Source organism: Eretmochelys imbricata, chromosome 1, assembly GCF_965152235.1.
Source record: "Eretmochelys imbricata isolate rEreImb1 chromosome 1, rEreImb1.hap1, whole genome shotgun sequence".
Taxonomy (NCBI): domain Eukaryota; kingdom Metazoa; phylum Chordata; order Testudines; family Cheloniidae; genus Eretmochelys; species Eretmochelys imbricata.
In genome coordinates this window covers 69,598,570-69,621,164 of record NC_135572.1, presented here as the reverse complement: position 1 = coordinate 69,621,164, position 22,595 = coordinate 69,598,570, and the positions used below count along the sequence as shown (strand labels likewise).

At 44.0% G+C, this 22,595-nt stretch overlaps 1 protein-coding gene across 1 annotated transcript in view; it reads left to right on the top strand.

Annotated features, from left to right (window-relative positions):
• The window catches only part of DIAPH3 (diaphanous related formin 3), a 531,747-nt gene that overhangs the window by 50,329 nt on the left and 458,823 nt on the right, over nt 1-22,595 (top strand). The window contains exons 4-5 of the mRNA XM_077806852.1: nt 2,183-2,287; nt 7,800-7,930. Coding sequence (XP_077662978.1) covers nt 2,183-2,287; nt 7,800-7,930 — 236 coding nt within the window. The remainder of the gene's footprint in view (nt 1-2,182; nt 2,288-7,799; nt 7,931-22,595) is intronic.

Below are 22,595 nucleotides of genomic sequence, written 5' to 3'. Positions count from 1 at the left end.
TCTCCTTCCCTAAAATCCGAGGAGAACAGAGTTGTTCGCAGCATGTCTTGAAGGACCAACAGAGATCTGTATGTATTATTTCTGACTAGGCTGAGTCAACAGCTGCCCCATCTTCAAAATTTAATGACTAGCAGTCGCCTTGCCTGAACTGATGGAGGTCCATCTCATGAGTTTAATCTGAGAATAGCTGCAGCAGTCTTCAATAGCCTTGGATGACCAGGTAGTGTCAGCATCTAAATATGCCTCTTTTCACATTCAGCTTGTAAGTTATATGTGTAACTTGCTCCCAGCTGAGGACCTGGCCGCAGTCCTACATATATTTGTCAGCTCAAGGCCGGATTATTGTAATTCACTGTATCTGAAGCCAAATGTGAAGATGACAAAGCACAGTCTCCAGCTGACAAGGAATGTGGCTTCTCACCTTCTGCATGGTTTAGGCAGCTATGACCACATCAGGCCAGTGCTTGAGTCCCTTCACTGCAGTGGTTCTCAACCTGCGGCTCGCGGGACATTTGTGGCCCAATCAGCACAGGGCTGTGGCCCATGTGACATCCTCAGGGCTATATCGGTAGCATTGGATGTGGTCCACAATGGTAAATAGGCTGAGAGCCACTTCTGTCTCCCTAGTCAGCTTCTGATGCTGATTTAAGGCTTTTATTTTAATTTCAAAAGGATCAATAGATTGAGCCTCCATGATGTTGAAGACTAAATTTTGACCTATGAACTACCGCAAGGCTTCACTCTTCTAGGACAGTACAGATTCCAGATCCCAGGATTAAGTGCGTAAGAACTGGGGACAAAGAATTGTTGGCTGGGGGGAAATCTGGCTATGGACCAACTTTCCAGATGATCTTAGGTGAAACTAGAGCTTTAGAAAATGCTGCAAAAACTTTCTTTTTGAAAAAGGCCTATTTTTACTCCATCAGAAAGACCTGTAAACCCTGTTTAGGCACATAAAAACCTCAACCAACATAACAGCTTCCCTGAAACAAATCAATCGAAGCAACACATAAGTAAATTAATAAAATCAAAAACAAAACAAGAAGTATTTTTACCATGGAAAGGGAAGAGTGCCACAGACTCCAAGAAGTCTATTATGGACTTGCTGCTTATTTTATTTGGAAGACACTTAGATACTGTAGCATAAAATGGGACAGGGGGAGAGGCTGCCTCTGAGATATGCAGGTGCTAAGTCACCTTCACAGAGCAAATCAGTAACTTAAAACTATGTGCAGAAACTCACAGGTATATGGTACAGATTCCAGAGCGCTAGCATAATGAGCTTGTGGCAGGAAACTCTGTAGCAAGTTATACACCAGTTTCAGTTTTCAAAAGGATTTAAAATGTACTTGGATGCAGTGAAGTAATCTCATCTCATGGTGAGTGACAGGCATGGATGTTAGTAGCAAGATCTGCATCCAAAAAGAGCCTGAAATATTCTTGACAGGGGCATATGTGGGGGAAAAATCCTGCTGTGTGATCACTGCACTGCAGATGATGATTGTAATTTGGGTGTCTAATTACAGGTATGACAAAAAGGCAGCGACACTTGCTCTACAAAAGATGCAAAGATAACTTTTTTTGCCCTAATCTTGCATACATTTTTCCAAAATGACTGATACTGCAGTCTTGATTTTTGGTGCATATGGTTACAACTCTGTGGTACTCTTACAAGAGCCTTACTGGTTTGGGTGATGGAAGAGGAGGTAGCGTGACTGTGCTGTTTGCATCTAATCTGAAATACAGGTCTCCCACTCCAACAAGTGGATCCAATGCAATGTGTCCATTTTGCATATGATTCCTAGGAGGAGATTAAACGGGAACTACTACACTGCTAGTGCTTCTGCACTGCAAAGTCCCTACAGGACTAAGGTTACTGTGGTGATGCTGAAATTGCCAAATAGGGCGGGTAAAACCATGACACATTTTCCTTGAAAATTAAAGAGAACTTTTTAAATATTTTTTCCTATTTCATGGTTTTAAATTGCTTAAGTGGATATTTTGTATTTGATTCTTCGGTTTCCTCATTGTTAGTATTCGATTTTTCATAGGGTTTTTTTCCTTAAATTTCACATTTAACGTGTTCATATATACCTACTCAGCAAAGTGTAGGACCTCATTAAGATCCTTATCGTCAGACACACGGATGGCTAAATCAAGTTTTTTCAATTTTTTCCCATAGGAAGATATGAATTTAAATGAAGACAGAAAAACACCATTGCGAGAAAAGGACTTCAATACCAAAAAAGAAATGGTGATGCAATATATTAGTACTGCTTCAAAGGCTGTAAGTATATGTCACTTCTAAAATACACCAAAAATATGCCTATGAAAAGTTTAGTGTACTTACTACTTTTACATGTATGTTTGGAGGGATGATAATGCATAATTGAGTTATTTAATTTTTTGGACTAATATCAATCCTTAGATGCAAATGTCCTAAAGCACCACATTTTAGTTTTGTTTATATCTTTAGGTAACAGTGGAAGTTGTCTGTATATGTTGGGCAGAGTTTATCCTGTAAGGCTGTGTTGCCCAAACTTGGGACGCCGCTTGTTCAGGGAAAGCCCCTGGCGGGCTGAGCCAGTTTGTTTACCTGCCGTGTCGGCAGGTTCGGCCGATTGCGGCTCCCACTGGTTGTGGTTCGCTGTGCCTGGCCAATGGGGGCTGCGGGAAGCGGCGCAGGCTGAGGGACATACTGGCCGCCACTTCCTGCAGCCCCCATTGGCTGGGCACAGCTAACTGCGGCCACTGGGAGCTGTGATCAGATGAACCTGCGGACGCGGCAGGTAAACAAACCGGCCTGGCCTGCCAGGGGCTTTCCCTGAAGAAGCGGCGTCCCAAGTTTGGGAAACACTGCTGTAAGGTAAAAGTATTACTGTCAATTGGGACAAATAAGTTCCCTTGCAAACATCTGACACTTCAGTTACAGTGTTACTTTGCAGTACTATTTTAAAGTAACTTCGTTTTTACTTGGCTGATCATGCATCCTTTAAACTTGACTCTATTCTCCATTTTATATTGTTTTAGTTAATTTCAATTTGTGCAATGTTATTTAGCAAAATCGAAGGTGCGTACTGCAACAGACCAGGGTCCATCTAACTCGGTATTCTGTGTCTCACAGTGGTCATATAGACACACAAATGTCAATTTTTATTTTGAATCCTATTTACTTCTTGATCTTAGTGATATTGAGGCCATGAGTTCCACAGACTACTTGTGCATTTTGTGAAATTTTTTTTTCCATATTATTTTAAATTTGCCATTCTTCAATTTCATTATATGACCCTTACTTTAGAATTGACAAGGTGACTATACATGTCTGACCTTTTCAGTATTGTTGTTTATTTTGTGTACCTTTATGATGTCACTATTTTATTTATCCTCTCTTCAGTGTAAATCATTTCTTTTCTATTTCTCTTCGTAGCAAATATTTTTCATAGTCCAGTCATTCCTGTTGCTTTTACTCAGTTTCTCTACCCCCCATTATTTCTATTGTATCCTTTTTGTAACCCATATTGAACACAGTATTCTAGGTGAGGTTATATCACTGATTTATCTAAATGACATTTTCACTATTATCCACTCCCTTCTTTATGCATCCTAGTACTTAGTTTGGTTTTTGACCACCGCTACACTGTGAGCAGAGGTTTTCACTGAGCTTTACAGTTTCTCTTCTGAGTTTTTGGAACCAACTGGGAACCTAGTAAGTGTTGTGACTACTTGAAACAATACACACGAGAAGGAATGATTTTATATTTGTCAGTACAGAATTTCATCTGCCACTGCTCCTCTAGTTCACATAGCAAAACCTAATTCATGTATTAGATGAAACATAAGATGTCAAAATAAAGTAAAGGTTTGCAGATTTTAGAAAAGTCTTTCAAATGAATCCAGTGTGGAACAGTTCTACGTTTTGAATTAGTTTTTGTGACACAAGTTGTACTTGTATTGGAAAATTTTTGGGCACTCTAATTTAGTGACCCAAGAGATGAATGAAGTACGAATTCCTTGATACTGCTCGTTACCAATGAGACTCAAATGAAGTAAATATTTTGTTCGTGGAGAATACGTTTTGTGTGGTCTAACTTGGTCAGTAGTTTAAAATATTGAAATCTTATTTTGGCATCATGACTCTGAAATGTAGGAATTTCTGCATATGTACCCTACTGGCCAGCATGTTACATGTCTTACCCTCTGTGCTTAATTGATAGATGAGTTTTTTATAGCCCCCGGCTATTGAGCTTAGTTCAAGCTGTAGAGAGTCAGGCATTTAGAATTGGAGGTGCCTACTTCAATCAATGTTGTGTTAGCCAAGATGGCGGTCATCACATATAGGTTACATTTTCTTTCCTTCTTGATGGATAAATTTAGCACAGAAATCACAGGTAATTTTGGTGACCAAATAAGGAGCCACTCCATTCTTCATTGCAATATATAGTGTTAAAGTAGTACCACTTGGATACCTTTATTATACGTTACCTGAACGGGCATGGCTTGGGAAATCCTTCAAGGCTCTCACTTACATTCCTGTCCCATGCAGTGTCAAATCTTGGTTGCGCACCATGAGCATTTGGACCAGTGACTGTCAATGCAATGTTTCCAGAAAGCTCTTCTGTAAATGGATTCCCCACCCTTTTTCTTCTATTGTTAGGAGTAATATGGGCTTGTATATTGATCCAGTCTACTGTACCAACTATGTTTACTGGCTTTTATTATTATGAATACAAACTACATTAACGCGTGGGAGCGCAAATCATGGACCATGGTCCCATTGTGCTAATCACTGTATAATAACAAAAAGATGGTCCCTGTCTCAAAGAGCTATTAAAATTTGTTTTCATGTGGATTTAATGTGACAGCTGGAATAAATATGGCATTACTATACAAGTGTGATGCAAGAACCTCTTAAATGCCATCTGACAAGGGGATGCAGCAAACCATCATGTACTGAGTTCTGGCATTTGCTCCCTTGTGGTGGCATTGACAGATGAATCACTATATCATGCTGCAAATAATCCATAATTACTTTTGCTTTACTCTGACCACATCAAAATGCCCCGTACAAAATAAACGCACAACCTCTGAGACAGAGATCCCTTCTATGAAGGATTCTCCCCCTCCACCCCTTTTTTTTAACAAACATCTCTCATCTGAGACCTGCACCAAACACATGTCTTACAGGATATTTATCTATAAAGAGTAACATGTAAGAGATTTACAGAGAGCTCCTAATGTGAGAGATTTGTAATCATTGTGAGATGTATGTATGGGTAATATTTAAGGAGTAATATATTGATATTGAAAGTGTGTTTTACGAACTTGGAATAGAAATTGGTCACCTGGAGATAAGATGTCTCAGTGGTGGCCCATTTGGGTGGGGGATGGGAGAGTTGTCACCCCACCCCTTTTGGCTATTGATGCAATGCGCAACTCAATAGCTTTGAACAATATTAAGATTTTGAATGGGAAACCATCAGAGGGAATGATGAACTATCTAAACCACTTAAAGGTTAAAAAAAAAAAATCTTTACAACAGGATAAGGATAAGCCCTATCTGAGAACACAAATAGTACGCTGTTTTCAGTATAAAACAGAGGAGAAAGAAACACTCTGAAGAAACCATTCACTGAGGAAAATGCCTCGTGGATTGGGGGGTGTTTTTGTGAATATTTGGATCCTGAGAAACCAGCCAGCTGTGCAACAGACTGAACTTTTTGGAAGAAATCTACTTTATTAGATATGAGAAGTAACTATGCATAAATGTAGACCCAGGTTTGCATTTTATGATTTTGTTGTGTACTGTAACCATTTGTTTCCACAGCTCTTGTTGCTTTCATCTTTCTTAGAACAAAACAAAAGTAAGTTCAAATGCTCACAAACGCTGTGTGGTTTAGAGCAGTTGTGGTTTAAGGTAAAACTGGTAAATAGGGGTGTACTGTACCTCTTGGTGCAGATGATCTGGCATTTCTGAGAGTATCCAATGTCAGGGGCTGGATTTCACAAGGGAACGATTCAAAGCAATTTGGGCATTGGGATGCACCTGTTAATGTGCAAGGCAAAGTTAGGGATGGTATAGTCCGGAAGAGTGATGAGTGGCAGAAAGGCAGGTGGCATTGGGGAACTGATACCCAACTACCATAAGAGAGACTACCTTTTGCTGGAGTCAGGATAACAGGATGACTTAGTCCTGGATGCCCCAATGTAAGGATCTGCGATTAACTCACCCTGTCAGTCTCAGCAGGGGGCCACGCCCCCTCACTACTGTTTGGCTGTCCAACCAAGCTTAAGGGGGAATTAGTGCTTTCAGGGCTCTGACCCCTGCTCTTGGTGGGGCAGAGCGTCAACCACTCTTATGAGGCTCTGGCCTTCTGTCAGGGCTGAGCAGTAACCAGTCTAGAGAGCTCAGGCCCTCAGCAGGGCAGAGCAACTAACGGTTTTAAGTGGGTCTGACCCTTGGGGTAGGACAGAGCAATAGGCAATCTTTCACCTGGCATCCTGGCTCAGGCAGATGACAGAAAAACACAGGCCTCAGCCTAAGGTGGGAAGGCTGTGGAAGCCTAATATTGCAGGAGCCGCAATATTGTAAATGAAATAGGGCTTTAATCATTATAAAAATTAATCCAGAGTATGCAGATGAGTTGGGTGTATATAAAAGGAAAGGTAAATACATGAGTAGTCCAAGGTATTAACACTTACGTCAACTTCTAATCACTATAAAATTCTGAAACAAAATCAACGATACTTGGTTAACTGTGGCAAAACTAGTATTACAGAAGGGTAAAATTAAAAAAAAAAATTTGCTGATGTAACTTGCATTGACCAAAGTTTGTAGCGTAGACATGGTCATAGAATTGACACTGTTGTCACAGGACACCTCAACACTTTACGATGCGAAATTAACTTTCTTCCAGGTTTGGCTTAATTTTTAAAAAAAGGGCAGAGCATTAAAGCATATAGATTAATATGGTTAAATAGTACTGGCTACTTGTAGACATTCCTTGAGTGCCGATATACCAGGTTTGTTGGACAAAACCTACCTTCAGTGTTGCACATTATACAGTGTCTGCTTTCCGGACCCTCAGTCTTTCAAAAAAAAGTAACTAGTATGGGTAGGCGTCAGTGGATTAGGCATGTAAATAATGATTTCAACACTTGTTTTATTCTAGTCACTTTTCTCATTACCTTAACTTTTTGAGATCTGTAAAGATAACAAATTTACTCAAAATGTAGCATACATGAAAAATGATTATCTTTGCAAAAATTATCTTGGACTTAGTTCATGAAAAATTACCCTCTTTTCTATCATACTTTAATGTTTTTATATTAATAGAGGTAATCAAAGGGTCTGCTGTTTTTCAGGTTAATGAAACAAGTAGCCATAATATGCCAAGTTTCTCATCTCATGTAATACATTTTGTGGTTGAATTATGTATTTTTGGTACATACCATATATTTTTCTCACCTCCTTTGTTATGCTGTTAACATTCATTTACAGTTGAAATATGCTACACTGAACATACCTGGGCTTTGTCCTACTGACAGATGTTGCTCTCTGACTCTCGCTTGGTTTATTTGCAGTCAAAAATATTTACTGAAAACTCTGAAACAACATATGATTCAAATATTTCCACCAGTTCGTTTTACTCATATTTTCAGATTATGTTATAGTAGTTCCTAAAATGTTTTTTATTAAGCATCAGGAATCAAGGTTTTCTCATAAATAGCAACTGTATTGGGTCATCTGTATAAACTAATTGTGTACCAGAAAGAAAATCAGTGTGACTTTCCTCTTGCAGGGAAGCCTCAAGAGCAGCAGACAGATTACAGCACAGGAATTCATCCTGGAACTAAAATCTGGAGCAACAGATGAAAGACTTGTCACTTGCTTAGAATCTCTACGGGTGTCTTTGACCAGTAACCCTGTCAGGTAATGCCTCCATCTGCTAGGGCATATTGCAAAGTTTAACAATGTTCTGTAGCCTTTTATCATAGAATTTTATAGTAAGAAATTCTCTTCTAAATAAAATGAATAGGTGGATTTTAAGTATACATACTTTGATGGTGTTCGATCAGTTTACATACGGTAATACTATTTGTTTCAGTTTTAAAGCTGGCTGTACATATTTTTTTTTTCAGGTTCTCTAATTTTTTACATAGACTGTTAAGTTTTTTTTTTCCAGACAAAAAAAGAATAAGGGACAAAATGTGAAGCAATTTTTATATCCAAAGAATAGCTAGTTCTAGCTACATCTGAATGCTACATAAGGATAGGGCAGTGTTTGTTGTAGTTGTGTTGGTTCTAGAACACTAGAGAGACTAAGTGGGTGAGGCAATATCTATTATTGGACCAACTTCTGCTTGTGAAAGACAAGCTTTTGAGCTTACACAGAGTTCTTCAAGTCTGGGAAACGTACACAGTGTGTCTCAGCTAAATACAAGCTGGAACAAGATTGTTTAGAATAAGTAGTAACACATTTCAAATGACAATTCAAGGTGAAATACTACATAGGTAAGACTTTAAAGTTGATCAAGTAGTCCTTCAACCTCTATTTCTGGACTATACCTTGGCTTATGCCAAGGGTCATTACTCATATCTATTCTTGGATAGGGAACTTATGGAAGCTTAATGATGGAGAAAATGATGTTCACCAACAACTACAGTTCCAACAGCTCATCCACATAGATGTTCTTCTTAGAGTGCTTGCTCATGTCAATTCCATTGTAGGTGTGTGCGTGCCCATGTGTACGCGCGTGTGCACGGCCGTTGGAGACTTTCGCTTTAGTGGTACTTGTAGGGCTGGGCTGTGGCGCCCTCTGGAGTGCCGCATTCATGGCGCATAAAATAAGGCGCTGCTGGTCCTGCACCCTCTCAGTTCCTTCTTACCGCCCGTGCTGGTCATTCGGAGCACCTCTTTCGCTTGCTTCGCAAGTGGTCTGTGGTTTCTCGTCTAGCTTAGCATTGTGCCTTACCTGTAAATAGTTTAATCATTGTTAGTTAAGTGTTGGTGTCCAAGCAGGGATTTTTTCCCCCCACGCGGCATGCCCCGGTCTCTGAGTTTCAAGCCCTGCTCTTTGTGCAACAGGTCTATGTCTGTTAGTGTGCTGCACGAGAGGTGTCCACAGTGCCTTGGGGAAACCCATGTGAAGGAGTGCTGTCGCATCTGTCTGCTGACACAAAGAGAGCGCAACATCTGTCTCAAGGTCCTCCTGCTGCAGGCTGCCCTGCGTCCAGCTTCGGAGTCGGCACATCCCAGTGTTGGCACCCAGTGCTTCAACTTTGGTGCATAGCACACTCACAGCACCAGGGTCCTCCCAGCACTGATCCCTATAGCTGCTGCTGAGAAAAAAAAAGACCAAGAAGGCGGCACCGACCAAGCCCAACCAAAGGGCTCTGGGCAGAGGACTCTGCTCGGGCCTTACGCCCACTCTGGACCCACTGAAGGGCTTGGCGTTCCTCCCCCACTGACTCCCGGGAGCGGTCAAGGGCCTAGGCTGATGGCGCAATTGACTGACCTGGCACTTGAAGAGCTGAGAGCGCCTTCATTGCAGCTGGCACCACAAGTGGCAATGGAACTGGCTAAGGCTCTCTGCGAGGTCAAGCCTGCTGGCAAGGCATCGCAAAAACAGGCAAGCGCCACCGGTCTCCAGAGCCAAAACAGAGCCCTAGGTCTCCATGTTCTTGGTCTCCGCATCAAACCAGGTCTTCGGCTCACCACTACGAGTCATTGGCACCATGCTCCCAATACCTGTCGTCATGCCGAAGCTTACTCAGCCGTAGATCTCCCCAGCACACATCTTTGTCGTGCCATCGCCGAGGCCTCAAAGGCGCTCCCCGATGCGGCACTGCTCCCCCTACTGCTGGCATCGGTTGGATCATTCCTGGCACCGGTCTCCAGACCCAAGCCTCCTCACCCCCACCCCGGTCATTGGAGGGTAATGAAATCTCAGGCTTGGAGGTGTAATTCAGCCCCTTGCCCAGGCAACATGATTGGGCTCTGGAGGGTGTGTCCATGGCTGACTTGGAAGCAGAGCCAGTGGCCAACCCATTGGCCTTATTGGAATGTATGGGGCATTCCCATCAGGCTGGTACCCCATTCCTGCCAGCCCTTGGTGGCTCTTTCAGACAGGCTGAAGGTGGTTCCCCAGTATCCACAGCTCCAGGCAGGGTTCAGGACGTCCCGGCGGCTGCTGCTGCTGGTGAGGAGCCAGTACCCACTACAAGCTTGTCCTCCCCGATGGGTGAGGACACCGCCGGACTCCCCAGTTGTCCAATCATCCTCATCCTCCTCCCCCAACAAGGTGGCGAGGCCTTCCAGCGCTAGCCCACAGGACAATTTCTGCAAGCATCAGGTGTTGCTCCCTAGGGTGGCATCAAACTTGGGCCTCAAGGCAGAGGAGATGGAGAAGCAGATGGACACATTCATTTGATGTGCTCTCCACGTCCGCCCCAGTGTGGGTTGCACTTCCGGTACAAAAGGGGGTCCTGAACGTTGTCAAAACCATCTGGCAAACCCTGTCCTCCATCCCACCCACCTCTAAAAGGGCGGAAAAGAAATACTTCGTTCCCACAAAAGATTTCAAGTACTTGTATGCTCACCCACCATCGGTGTCAGTCGTCGTGTTGGCAGCCAACTAAAGGCACAAGCAGGGGCCACCAGTTCCACCAATAAGAATAAAGAGGCGAAGAGACTGGATTTGTTTGGTTGCAAAATTTATTTCACGGCCAGCCTCCGGTTTTGGGTGTTGAGCCACCAGGCCCTTTTGGGCTGCTACAGTTACAACTTGTGGGACTCTCCCATCAAGTTCAAGGACTCCATGTCCTAGGAGGCAGCCCAGGAGTTCGCGACCCTGGTGAAAGAGGGGACCACAGTGGCCTGGTGCTCTCTCCAGCTGGGTTGGGATGCAGCCGATTCAGCTGCCTGAGTGGTCGCCTCTGTGGTGATTGTGGCAAAGTTCCTGGCTCCAGACCGCCAGCCTGTCCCAGCAGATGCAGGCCTCTATCCAGGACCTCCCGTTTGATGGTGTTGGCCTGTTTTCCAACCAAACGGATGTGCATCTGCGTGGCCTGTAGGATATGAGGGTGACCCTCCGTTCCCTGGGGATGCACACTCCTCAGACATCCAGGCAGCTGCTTCGCCACCTAGACAGTGGCAGCCTCGACATGGGCCTGTGAGAAAAAGGGATGCTGGGTTTAAGCGCAGCCACCCTTCATCATCCCAATCTCTTGGATAGCCTGGCCTGGTGAAACACCAGGGTTCATTTTGAGGGTGCGCTCGGGAGCCAACTGCCCGGATCCTTCCCTCCCCTTCCTCAACTGCCTTTTCCCCCTAGCGTTCGGCCTGGTCGTGGGTTATGTCAGACTGTTGGGTCCTGGACATATTGGTTGGGGGCTGCACCCTGCAATTTTCAGCCACCTCTCCTCCCCCACCCCTGTCCACTTCCCTATCCCTCTTCAGGGATCCTTCTCATGAGCAACTCTTCATTCAGGAGGTTGAGAATCTTCTAAGCCTGGGGGCTGTGGAGGAGGTTCCTCTGGATATGCAAGGAAGAGTATTCTACTCCTGCTACTTCCTAATCCCGAAGGCAGAAGGGGGGCCTCAGACCATTCTGGACCTGTGCGGCCTCAACAAGTCGCTCATGAAGTTCAATTTCCGCACATATCCCTGGCCTCCGTCATCCCTTCCCTGGATCCAGGGGACTGGTGTGCCACTCTCGATCTGAAGGACGCTTACTTCCCTGTCTCCGTATTTCTGGGACACAGATGTTTCCTGTGCTTCATAGTGGCGGGGTGCCACTTCCAATTTACTCTTTGCCCTGTCCTCAGCCCCCAGAGTGTTCACGAAATGCATGTTTCAGAGTAACAGCCATGTTAGTCTGTATTCGCAAAAAGAAAAGAACACACCGCTGCTTCCGGGAGCCACTGGGGTATGCATCCGATGAAGTGAGCTGTAGCTCACGAAAGCTTATGCTCAAATAAATTGGTTAGTCTCTAAGGTGCCACAAGTACTCCTTTTCTTCATGAAATGCATGGCGCTGGTGGCGGCTTACCTGAGGCATGGAGGGGTCCAGATCTTCACATGTGTCTGGGACACAGTCCCTCCTTGGAACCTGAACCTTGTGCTGTCCAGACTCACGGGGACCCCCGTTTGAGCCCCGGGCTACCTGCTCCCTTCTTCTTCTTCTTCTTTTCTGGAAGGTCTCCTTTTTGGCTGCTATAACTTCAGCCCGTAGGGTGTCCGAGATCAGGGCATGGACATCGGAGCCGTCTGATATGATCTTCTATAAGGACAAGGTCCAGCTGCGTCTGTACCCAGCTTTTCTGCCCAAGGTAGTCTCCCAGTTCAGTACTGGTCAGGACATATACCTACCAGTCTTCTGCTCGAAGCCTCATACTATGGCTGAGGAACACAGGCTGCATACTCTAGACGTCCCGCAGGCATTGGCCTTCTATGTAGAGAGGACGAAGCTGCTCTGTATGTCTACACAACTGTTTGTTGCTGTCATGGCCAGGATGAAGAGTTGACAAGTGCCTACCCAGAGAATCTCCTCCTGGATCATAGCCTGCATCTGCTACTGCTATGAGCTGGCAAAGGTGTCCCCGCCAGCGATCGTGACGGCTCACTTGACTAGGGCGCAGGTGTCATCATCTGCCTTCGTCGCTCAGGTGCTGATCTGGGAAATTTTCTGCTCTGCGACCTGGTTGTCGGTCCACACGTTTGCTTCGCACTGTGCATTGACCCAGCAAGCTTGGGCTGATGCTAGTTTTGGCAGAGCAGTACTCCAGTCTGCAAGACTGAACTCTGAGCCCACCTCCAGGGATTCCTGCAATGGAATCGACATGAGCAAGCACTCGAAGAAAAAACAAAACAGTTACTTGCCTTTTGTAACTGTTCTTCGAGATATGTTGCTCATGTCCATTCCATTATCTGTCATCGTCTCCTTCTGTCAGAGTTGTTGGCAAGAGGGAATGGACATGAGGAACACATTTAGAAGAATAGCTACGAAAGGCAAGTAATTGTTCCCCCCCCCTCCTTCCACCTGGAATATTTTAGTTTTTGTTCATCTACTGGGAAATGATCATCTCTGAGGTTAACTTCAGCCTGTCTCCATTGTATAGGGTTGTTCCGTAAGACTTGTATTGCTGTTTATGCACCAGTTGCTTTGAAAGGATAACTGTTCCTAACTTTGTGTTTTAAAATTAGGCTAAGTTTTAAGACTAAGGGCATGGCTACACTGGAAACTTGAAAGCGCTGTTGCGGGAATGCTCCTGCTGCAGCGCTTTGAAGTGTGAGTGTGGTCGTTCTTGAGGGGATTAACTCCGAGCGCTGGGAGCCTGGCTCCACTAGTGCTTTAAAGCACTCAGACTTGCTGTGCTTCGGGGGTGGGGGTGGGGGTGGTGGTGGTTTTTCACAGCCCTGAGCCAGCAAGTTAGAGTGCTGTAAAATTTAAGTGAAGACAAGCCCTAAGAAGCTCAGTTGGGTTACCGAGGGTTCTAGTGGATTCTCCATCACTAGCCATTTTAAAATCAAAATTGGCTTTTTCTAAAATGTTCTAGTTCAAATAAAAATTAGTTCAGGGAAATCCCATGGCCTGTGTTTTGCAGGTCAGACTAGGTAGTCACAATGGTCCCTTGTGGCCTTATAGTCCATGGAAAAAACAGACTACCCCCCACACTGCTGAAATTTGATTTTACAGCTCCTACTTCCACTTCATGGCAAAAGGTATGGACTTAGGGTGCTACTTTGATATTGGTGCATGGTGATGTTCCACTGTGATTTTACTGGGACATAAACAGCAGAAATAGGTATTACTTTCCCCTTTTGAAAAGCTAGCTTTGGAAGAAAAACCACCAACACAATCTATATACATACGTGCTTGCTTGTTTCAGCATATTATGTAAAATGACCCCACAAGGTAGTCATGATACTGCTGTTTTTCATCTTTGAGGTGTAGTTTTAGGTTATGTGGGGTGATTGGCTCAGTGCTGAATGGGGCACAGAAGGTATTGTCTATTTGTTACAAGCTCACCTGAGCCGGTGGAGCATCTTGCAAAGTCGGTTTGCCATGATATTAAAGTAATAAACAGATATTTATGTCAAGATGGCCACCTGGGCTTTTAAGTTCCATAACATAAAACAGTCTTTTGCTGCTTTAGCCAAAAGCAGGGGATAGTTAAGCCTCTCAGGAAGCTGGGTTTCCTGGTTAAGACAAGGAAAAATCTTTCCTCCCTTGTCCTAGCTTCACCCAGAACTGATGTCTGGAAGAAGCAGCGAGATGTTTTAATCTGGCCTGCTCTGACCTGATTGGCTTCTTCCTGCTTCCATCCCTTTGGATGGCCTCTCTAGGCAGTTCTTGGAGTTGTCACCTCTAAAACAAACCATCCTCATATGGGATGCGCCACGTTGGAGGCATGTCCAGCAGGTGGCACCCAACACCTGGTACACCCTGTCACACCCTTCTCCAAGGGTACAAAGAGAAGCTCTTTCGATATAAACATTGCTTCACATTGTCTATCTGAAAACAGGAGTTCTTACATGTATTCTGACTTTTTTTAACAAAAAAGCTTACTTAAAAGCTTTAGAAGTGACAGACACGCGGAACTTGCAGTGTGAACAGACAATATAAAAATGCACTGTGTTCCTCCACACCCTTCACTTTTTAATATCATGGATGGAGGACCTCAGGTTTATTGGTGAGGTTAGCATTTGTTGATTTTGTGGAAGAAGGAAATTTTGAGGAGGAATTTGAGATGAAGGAATACTTTGATTAGGAACAACATTTTATGTAAGTAGTTCAATATGAAATGATGGGTGAAGTAAGGGGGGGATACAATGGCAGGGGAAAGGGTGTGGAGGGCTAGTTGTGGGAAGTGAGAGAAGAGATTAAGCCTATACAAATGAGGATGTGAAGCTTAAGCTAGACAGAGAATGCAAGAGGAATTTAGTGAAGGTATTTGAAGAAAGGAGTAACGTGAGCTGAGTAAGATTTAAAAGTGATACTATTTAGCTTCATTTGACTGGAGTATGGTAACTGGAGCAGCCTCAGAGGAAGTAAACGTAATACTGAAAGTGGGAGATGACCAAGGTATTAAAGCAGCATTTTAGTTTCTGGGGAAAGAAAGGGTTCAGGTTTTAGAGACATGCAGGGAGAAGTAGGAGGAAAGAGTAATTGTTTGCAGTAGAAACTCTATATAAGACAGTCTGCAGTCTTGTATAAGCCTAATGCATTTTATGTCAAAACTACACGACATCACATTATTACTCTTGTTTTGCAGCTAACTTTGCATAACGTTCAAGGAAGCTGGCATCAATATAGTGTTGCAATAAATATACAGTAATAAGTTTTCAAGACTTATTACTGTACCTACAGATCAAAGCTGTACAGCTTTCAACTTGACATGAACTGTTCTAAAACTGTAAAATTGGTTTCACTTATCTCTGTGAAATCAAATATAGTCTACAGTCATTCCCTCTTGAGCTTCATAGGACTGAGGTTGAGTATTTATTAGAAGGCTGGGTTTCAACATGTATGTGGAATAATACTTCCAACTTCGTGGTTGCAAACTACATATTTTGTTTTTGACAAGCTGATGGATAATATCAATTTCACAAAAAGTAGTGATGGAGAGAACATTAAAAATGTCTAATTCTAGAGAAATTTGTATTGTGAATAAAACAAGTACAACACAATAAAATCAAGCTCTTGCCTATCAGTTTTGCCTTAGTTTTTAGCTATTTTAATTTGTGGAGGATCTAAAAATTACAGTCCCCAAAACTAACTTTCTTGATAATAACAAACTAATGTCAATACATTTTTGAGTTCAATGTAAAATCAGTGTTCATGGCTCGAGGAATCTCTACAGGTTTCATAAATTCCTGTGCCTCTCAGATCTTTCCTTTTACTGATGCAAAAATATGTACAATATTACTACACTTTTTAACAACAAAATAAAAGACTCATGAGCTTGTGCTGTTGAGTGGTCACAACCAGACTATAGGAAATTGAGCTTATGTTTAATTAATAAACCAAAGCATATTTAAAATTGTAGGTGGAACTGACAGCAATACCTATAGTTAAGGCTTGCTAGTGCTTTCCAATTATAAGACCCTGTTATTTGTTGCTTGTAATGCAGCATGGAAAATTTCAGCCTGAATGGCTGAAGTTTGGTATGGTGTTTGCCTCAAGCAGATTTTTTTTAATGTTTCAGCAGAAATGGTTTAGCCATTTCAAAGAATGAGTTAAGCAAAATATATATTGTTTTGCTCATTTTAAAAAATATCATAATTACTTGATTACAAGGGACTGGGCAGAGACAAGCTATGGAATTTGGAGTTGACAGACAGACTAGAGGGGTCTTTTGGAGGCACAGGCGATGGGCAGTGGAAGACGGGCTAAAACCACTAGAGCAGTAGTTCTCAAACTTTTGTACTGATGACCCCTTTCACTCAGGAAGCATCTGAGCGTGACCCCCCCTTATAAATTAAAAACAGTTTTTTATATATTTAACACCATTATAAATGTTGGTGGCAAAGTGGGGCTTGGGGTGGAGACTGACAGCTCGCAACCCCCCATGTAATACCCTTGCGACACCCTGAGTGGTCCCAACCCCCAGTTCGAGAACCCCTGCACTAGAGTATGCTCACTTCTAGAACTTGGAATGTAACCCAGCATTCCAGAGTCTTAGCATTCCTTTGTTGTCTAGTAAACAGCTGAAACATTGTCTTATCCTACTTTTGTAGCTGGTTATAAGAGAATAACAGCTTTCTTCTGCTATCTATTATTCTATCACCTCAGGTGGGAAAGGTCTGTGCCATCGATGTAAAAACTGTTGATCTATATGGGTATCAGTAGGGTTCCATGTGATTAAAATTTTTTTTTTTCTAATTTTTCTCAAGAAAACTAGGAAATTGCATACAAATACATATATTAACTTTAAGATTACAGTCTTCTTTTAAATAACTTTCACGTGCTTAAAAGTATTCAGTTGCCCATGCAGTTTGGCCCCCTTGTGTGTATGCATTGATGATTTTCAGTTACATGATCACACTTCCCCCTGCACACGACCCTTGCTTCATTCATTGTATAGGATGGATAGTTCTTTGGGAATGAATCAATATTGTACCATGAATGGGGATGCTGTCTCTAGGATCTATGCGTTGTTTGTTGCAGAAGCTGTAAGTTGTGTAGTGAATGAGGCAGGATCATGCATGAAAAGAGAATGTTTTGAGGTTTATGTAGCTTAATGAAAGAGTTCCTATGTGGTGCTGGGCAAGTCACTTAAACAAAAACTTAACACAGGTGGCTGGTATCTGTGTGTTCATTATTTTCCAGGTGCCCTGCTTGACCCACCTGGCATGAGCTCTGTAGAATGCTCACAGTTGCAACTGAAATAAATTGGAGCTGTGCACTAACATATTAAGCGCTATAAAATTACTAAGTAAAATAAACAATTGAGTTCTAGGTGTCTCAAGCGAGGCCTCCAAAATTAGTGAATACTTTGATAATATTGGCTGTAATCTCTCTGCTTCAGTTTCCCAACAGTAAAATGGATATAATACCGCTTTGCCTTCGAGGGATGTCATGAAGATAAGCTCTTCTTTCATTGTCCACACAGATCCTGCTTCTGCCCCTGCTTTGATGTAAGGTCTGATTTATTTTGAATAGTTTTGTCTGTTGGGAGTTGTCTGTGTCCTGAGTGCCCTCTTGCTCCTTGTAGCCAAGGCCATAATGGGCAAAGGTCGCCTCAACCCCCACTGAGTTTCTTCTTAATACCTATGGCTGCAAGACAGAACCTTGTAATTGTCTGCATTCCTTGCCCTTGACCCATAGCTAGCTCAGTTCTTCTACAGTTTGTAAAGTTTGTTGTTTTAACTTTAACCCTGGGTTGACTATGCAGAGGACCGGGAACAGGACTTCACATCATGGGAAGTAGAGGCCAGACTTACAAAGACCAAAACACAACCACAGGAAAAGATGGCATTTGCAACAACTCCCTGAAAAAGAGACCCCGGTTGCCTGGTACTAATTGCCATTTTCAACAAATGCAAACAGTTCCACTGTACTCCCGGCTCCTGGAAGTCTATGATGGTGCTCATCCGCAAAAAAGGTGAACAGGATGACCCCAACAACTGGAGACCCATCTCTCTCTGTTCCACCATGTACAAACTATATGCCAGCTGCCTTGCGGCTAGGATCACAGACTGGTCGGTGAATGGAGGAGCCGTCATCTCCATTCAGAAAGGCTTCATGCCATGCGAAGGCTGCTACGAACATAACTGTCCTTCAGACTGCCATCCACATGGCCAGGAGGGCACAGAGGCAATGTACCATAGTGTGGCTCGACCTGGCTAATGCTTTTGGATTGATGCCCCACCAGCACGTTTTTGCCACACTGCAAGAGTTCGGGATGCCTGAAAACTCTCCAACTGGTCTGGGAAAAGTATGAAGGCTGCACCTCTACTATCTGTTCCATGGAAGAAGAGACACCCGAAATTCCTATCTGTAGCGGTGTGAAGCAAGGTTGCCTCCTGAGCCCCATTGTTTTCAATTTAGCCATGGAGCTGCTCATTTGAGCGATCTCTAGCCATCGAGGAGGTTTCAATCTGTATGACAGAGTGAATATCCTGGCCTTTGCAGATAATCTGGTCCACATTGCAGACAACCCTGAGAGTCTCCAACAAATGCTTGACATCACCAGACAGGCTGCCATCTGGATGGGATTCTGCTTCAATGCCAGGAAGTGTGCATCCCTGTATATTGATTAAAGTAGAAGGGATTCAGTCCAGGCAATATCTCTTCAGATCCAGGGCAAACCCATGATCTTCCTCGAGGACGGGCAAGTGTACCAACATCTTGGCATGCCGACGGGTTTCTGTGTCCAGCAGGCACCTGAGGATGCCATCACAGAGATCCTATGAGATGTGGGCAGGATCAACTCCTCCCTACTGGCACCATGGCAGAAGAACAACGCCTTACTGTCTTCCTGATCCACTATATCTCATTTGTCCTGAGGGGATCTGCCGTGGTGAAGATACATCTGAACAAGGCAGACAATGCCATCCGGCAGCTGGTGAAGTGAACGTTTCTTCCCCAGAGGGCCAGCAATGGTATACATCTCGCAGAGGCAGAGGGGTGCCAACGTCCCTCAAATGGGTGATCTGTGCGATGTTGCCGTGATCATTCATGCTTTCTGATGTGCCCGGACGCCATGGTGAGGAACATCATGGAGAGTGCTCTGCAGGATGCAGTCAAGAAGCGTATCGCCAGGACCCCCCCCCCCAACCAAGACGTTGCCACTTACTTGAGTGGCTCGCTGAAAGGTGAATTTGGAAGAGAGAGGGGAGACTTTGCTTCACCCTGGAATCGTGCCCGCAACGCTACGTGATGACTTGAGAAGCCTATCGGCTGCCACTGGACATGGTGCGAGGAATGCCAGGAGCTGGGAGTCCTGGTGCCACAGATGAAGAACACAGATCACACTATCATCGCTCAGAGAGCTAGAATCATGCTGGAGAGGACCCTGAAGGATGCTAATACCTGCCAATATGTGGAAAACCTAAAACAAAAACCAGACCAGGGCAAGGCCTTCGAGATGACATGCAAGTGGGATGCCAGCAACCACTTCCTCCCTGGGGGCAGCTTCACCTGATTTGCTGACTGGAGATTCATCCACAGGGCTTGGCTCATCCCACTGAATGGTGCCTTCTGCCACAGGAATCGGGACAAGCAATGCAGGAAGTGTGGCAACAGCTATGAGATGCTACCCCACATCCTGTGTTGCTGAAAGCCCCATTTGAGAGTTTGGCAGCTGCAACACAACACCATCCAAGATCGCCTGGCCACAATCATCCTGCCATGCGAGGGGAAGGTTGCCGTAAACTCTGCCATCCCCAGAACCGACAGCCAACTGCAACCGGACATCGTCATCAACAAGGACCCGAAGATCATCATGGTCGACGTCACAGTGCCATTTGAGAACAGGACCCCGGCCTTCCTCTGTGCCCAAGCTCAAAAGGTAGAGAAATATCCCTTTCTGGCTGAAACCTTGAGAGCTAAGAGTTACCAGGTCCAGACACATGCACTGATTATTGGAGCCTTAGGCGCATGGGATCCCAGTTATAAGTGAGTGCTGAGAGAATGCGGAATCAGTCAACACTACGCTTGGCTGATGTGACAACTCATGGTGTCCCGACGTCATCAGTTGGTCGGGGGACATCTACATAGAACACATCACTGGGCATCGGCAATATCAGGAGGGATGAGCTGGAGTGAGGATGAGAAGGGCAGTCAGGATAGTAACACATACTTTCCTCATGGATTGTATTTTCTAAATGGACAACCAACCTAATTCTCAATTACTGAGGGACAATTTCCACTCATTGATCTACTTTACTTTCCACAACCAAATCTCTGTACAACTTCTCATGAGTGACATACCCAAGGTATTCTGATTCTAAGATCTAAACTGTATTTTTAAATCTATTCACCTAAATTTGGTTTATTGCTGATTACGTACTCTATTGATCATATTACTTTTGAAAAATTTTGTATTTGTGACTAATCTAAGCACTATACCCAGATGTACACTTTTCCTAACTTACGTATTACATATATTTTTTAACATTAGTTCTGATAAAATTAATTTTTTCTTTGCCAGATGGCTTAGTTGCTTAGTTTTAGAACAGAGTAGTGATAGGGTTTTTCTGGGACAGACCCAGGCTGCTGACCCAGTACAAGGGCCTTACCCCCGTACAACTGCCTTTCAAAATAGCTGATCCTAAGTTACTAGGCTTTAAGATCTGCATGTCCTAAAACATTGCCATGCCTGTCAATGGACCCTTCTGATGTCTTGTGTCTTGATGAGAGCCCTGTCCTGTCACAAGGCTTGACCTGTGAGTCCTTTTCCAAGAGGATCCAGAGGGCAAGGTTGGCAAAGTTGAAGATTTTCCTCTTGGCAAGATCCATGGAAGTCTTATCAAATACAGGAAAACCCTCACAGAAGCTTCAGGTATCTGGTCAGTTTCATGCAGTCAGTGGTTTGATGTCCTGAGATGCTTCTGTGAGTTCTCATGCTGCACTGTATAAGCCTTGCTAATCAGTCCCCCAAGTGGTGCACTCAGTGACTACAAGGAGTACTGCTCCCAGGATCAGAGCAGATATATCAGCAGATTACCTCCCTGTACTGGAGACACAAACCCTCTAAGACTCTTGCCTCCCAAAGTCTTTTGGTGGAGTCCTGAAATCAAAGTCAGCACCCATTCTGAAATCCATGTCTGCACAATCAGTCTCTTCTAGGCCCAAGGACCGCATTGCTTCCAGCACCAAGAGGATAGATTCATCATCTGTACCAAACATGTCAGTACTGAGCACCTCAGCACAATCCTTGCCAGCTCCAGGGGTCACTGTGTCAGGTGTGCCTGCACTGAGACCCTCAGCGCTGACCACGCTTCAGACCATTGGTGTCTTTGGTTCTGGTGGTGACCAACTCTATGGCCACGTTTGGTATCTACAGGTTTTACAGGACTCATTGAAAAGAATGATGGAGATGCTGGTTATTCTCGGGAGGTCATTCAGGAAAAATTACATCAGCTTCTGGATGTCCTGCAACCTTCCTCAATTGAATAACTAAGCCATGCTCAATAATGATAGGACTATTTGGACCAGTCAAATTCACCTGGCATACGCAGGCCTCTGTTGCAGTGCCATGGAAAAGAGCAGACAGGGGATAGTAGGTGCCCGATAAAGGGTTTGAACATTTCTGTCAGCATCCTATTCTGGTGCTGGTGTAATTGAGACAGCTTCTGAGAAGTGAAAGCAGCAAAACCAGTCCAAGTCTCCCCCTTGAGAGTAAAACACACAGAAATGACGTCTCTTCTGGAGGAAGGCATACACTTCTCAAAAACCCTTCAGATGAGAGTGGCTACTCTCCAAGTATGATTTTTGGTTACGGGATAGACTCCCAAAAGACTAACATGAGTCACTGAAATCCCTCTTACCAGAAAGCTAGCTCATCGTCTGAACAGCAGTACAAGCAGTGCTGAATGTTTGACATACAGCAGCCAGTTCAGTTGTCACTGGCTGCAGGCATTGGGAATTCTGAGAGGTGTACTCTACTATTAAGGACTTCTGTTTTAGGGCAGTGAGCCCTTTAATAGTTGTACAGATGTGGTACTACATACCTTAAGACTCTAAAACCATCCTTAAGATGGTTTGGTTCCTAAAGAGATAGCATCTGAGCCAACAACTGTACTAGACAGATCACAATCTCAGTACTATCCACAGCAACAGTCCTTGGAGCCCTCAAGTAAGAGGCAGCAATTTCATTCGAGGCAAACCTCTGCCTTTTCTTCGCCTACCCCACAATCTGGAGCCTCAAGTGGAAACCAATATGGAGTCTGGCTGTGGACCAACTCTGGAGCCTCCTTTCTCTAACTCTTCTTTTGGCAACCACTTGTCCTGTTTCCAGGTCACTTTGGGTGGCATAACTTCAGACTGGTGGGTCATGAAGATGGTCAGTCAACAAGAGATATCCCATCCAGTTTCAAGATGTTACTGTCCTTTTCCCCATCTCATGAGAGACTGTTAAAGCGAGA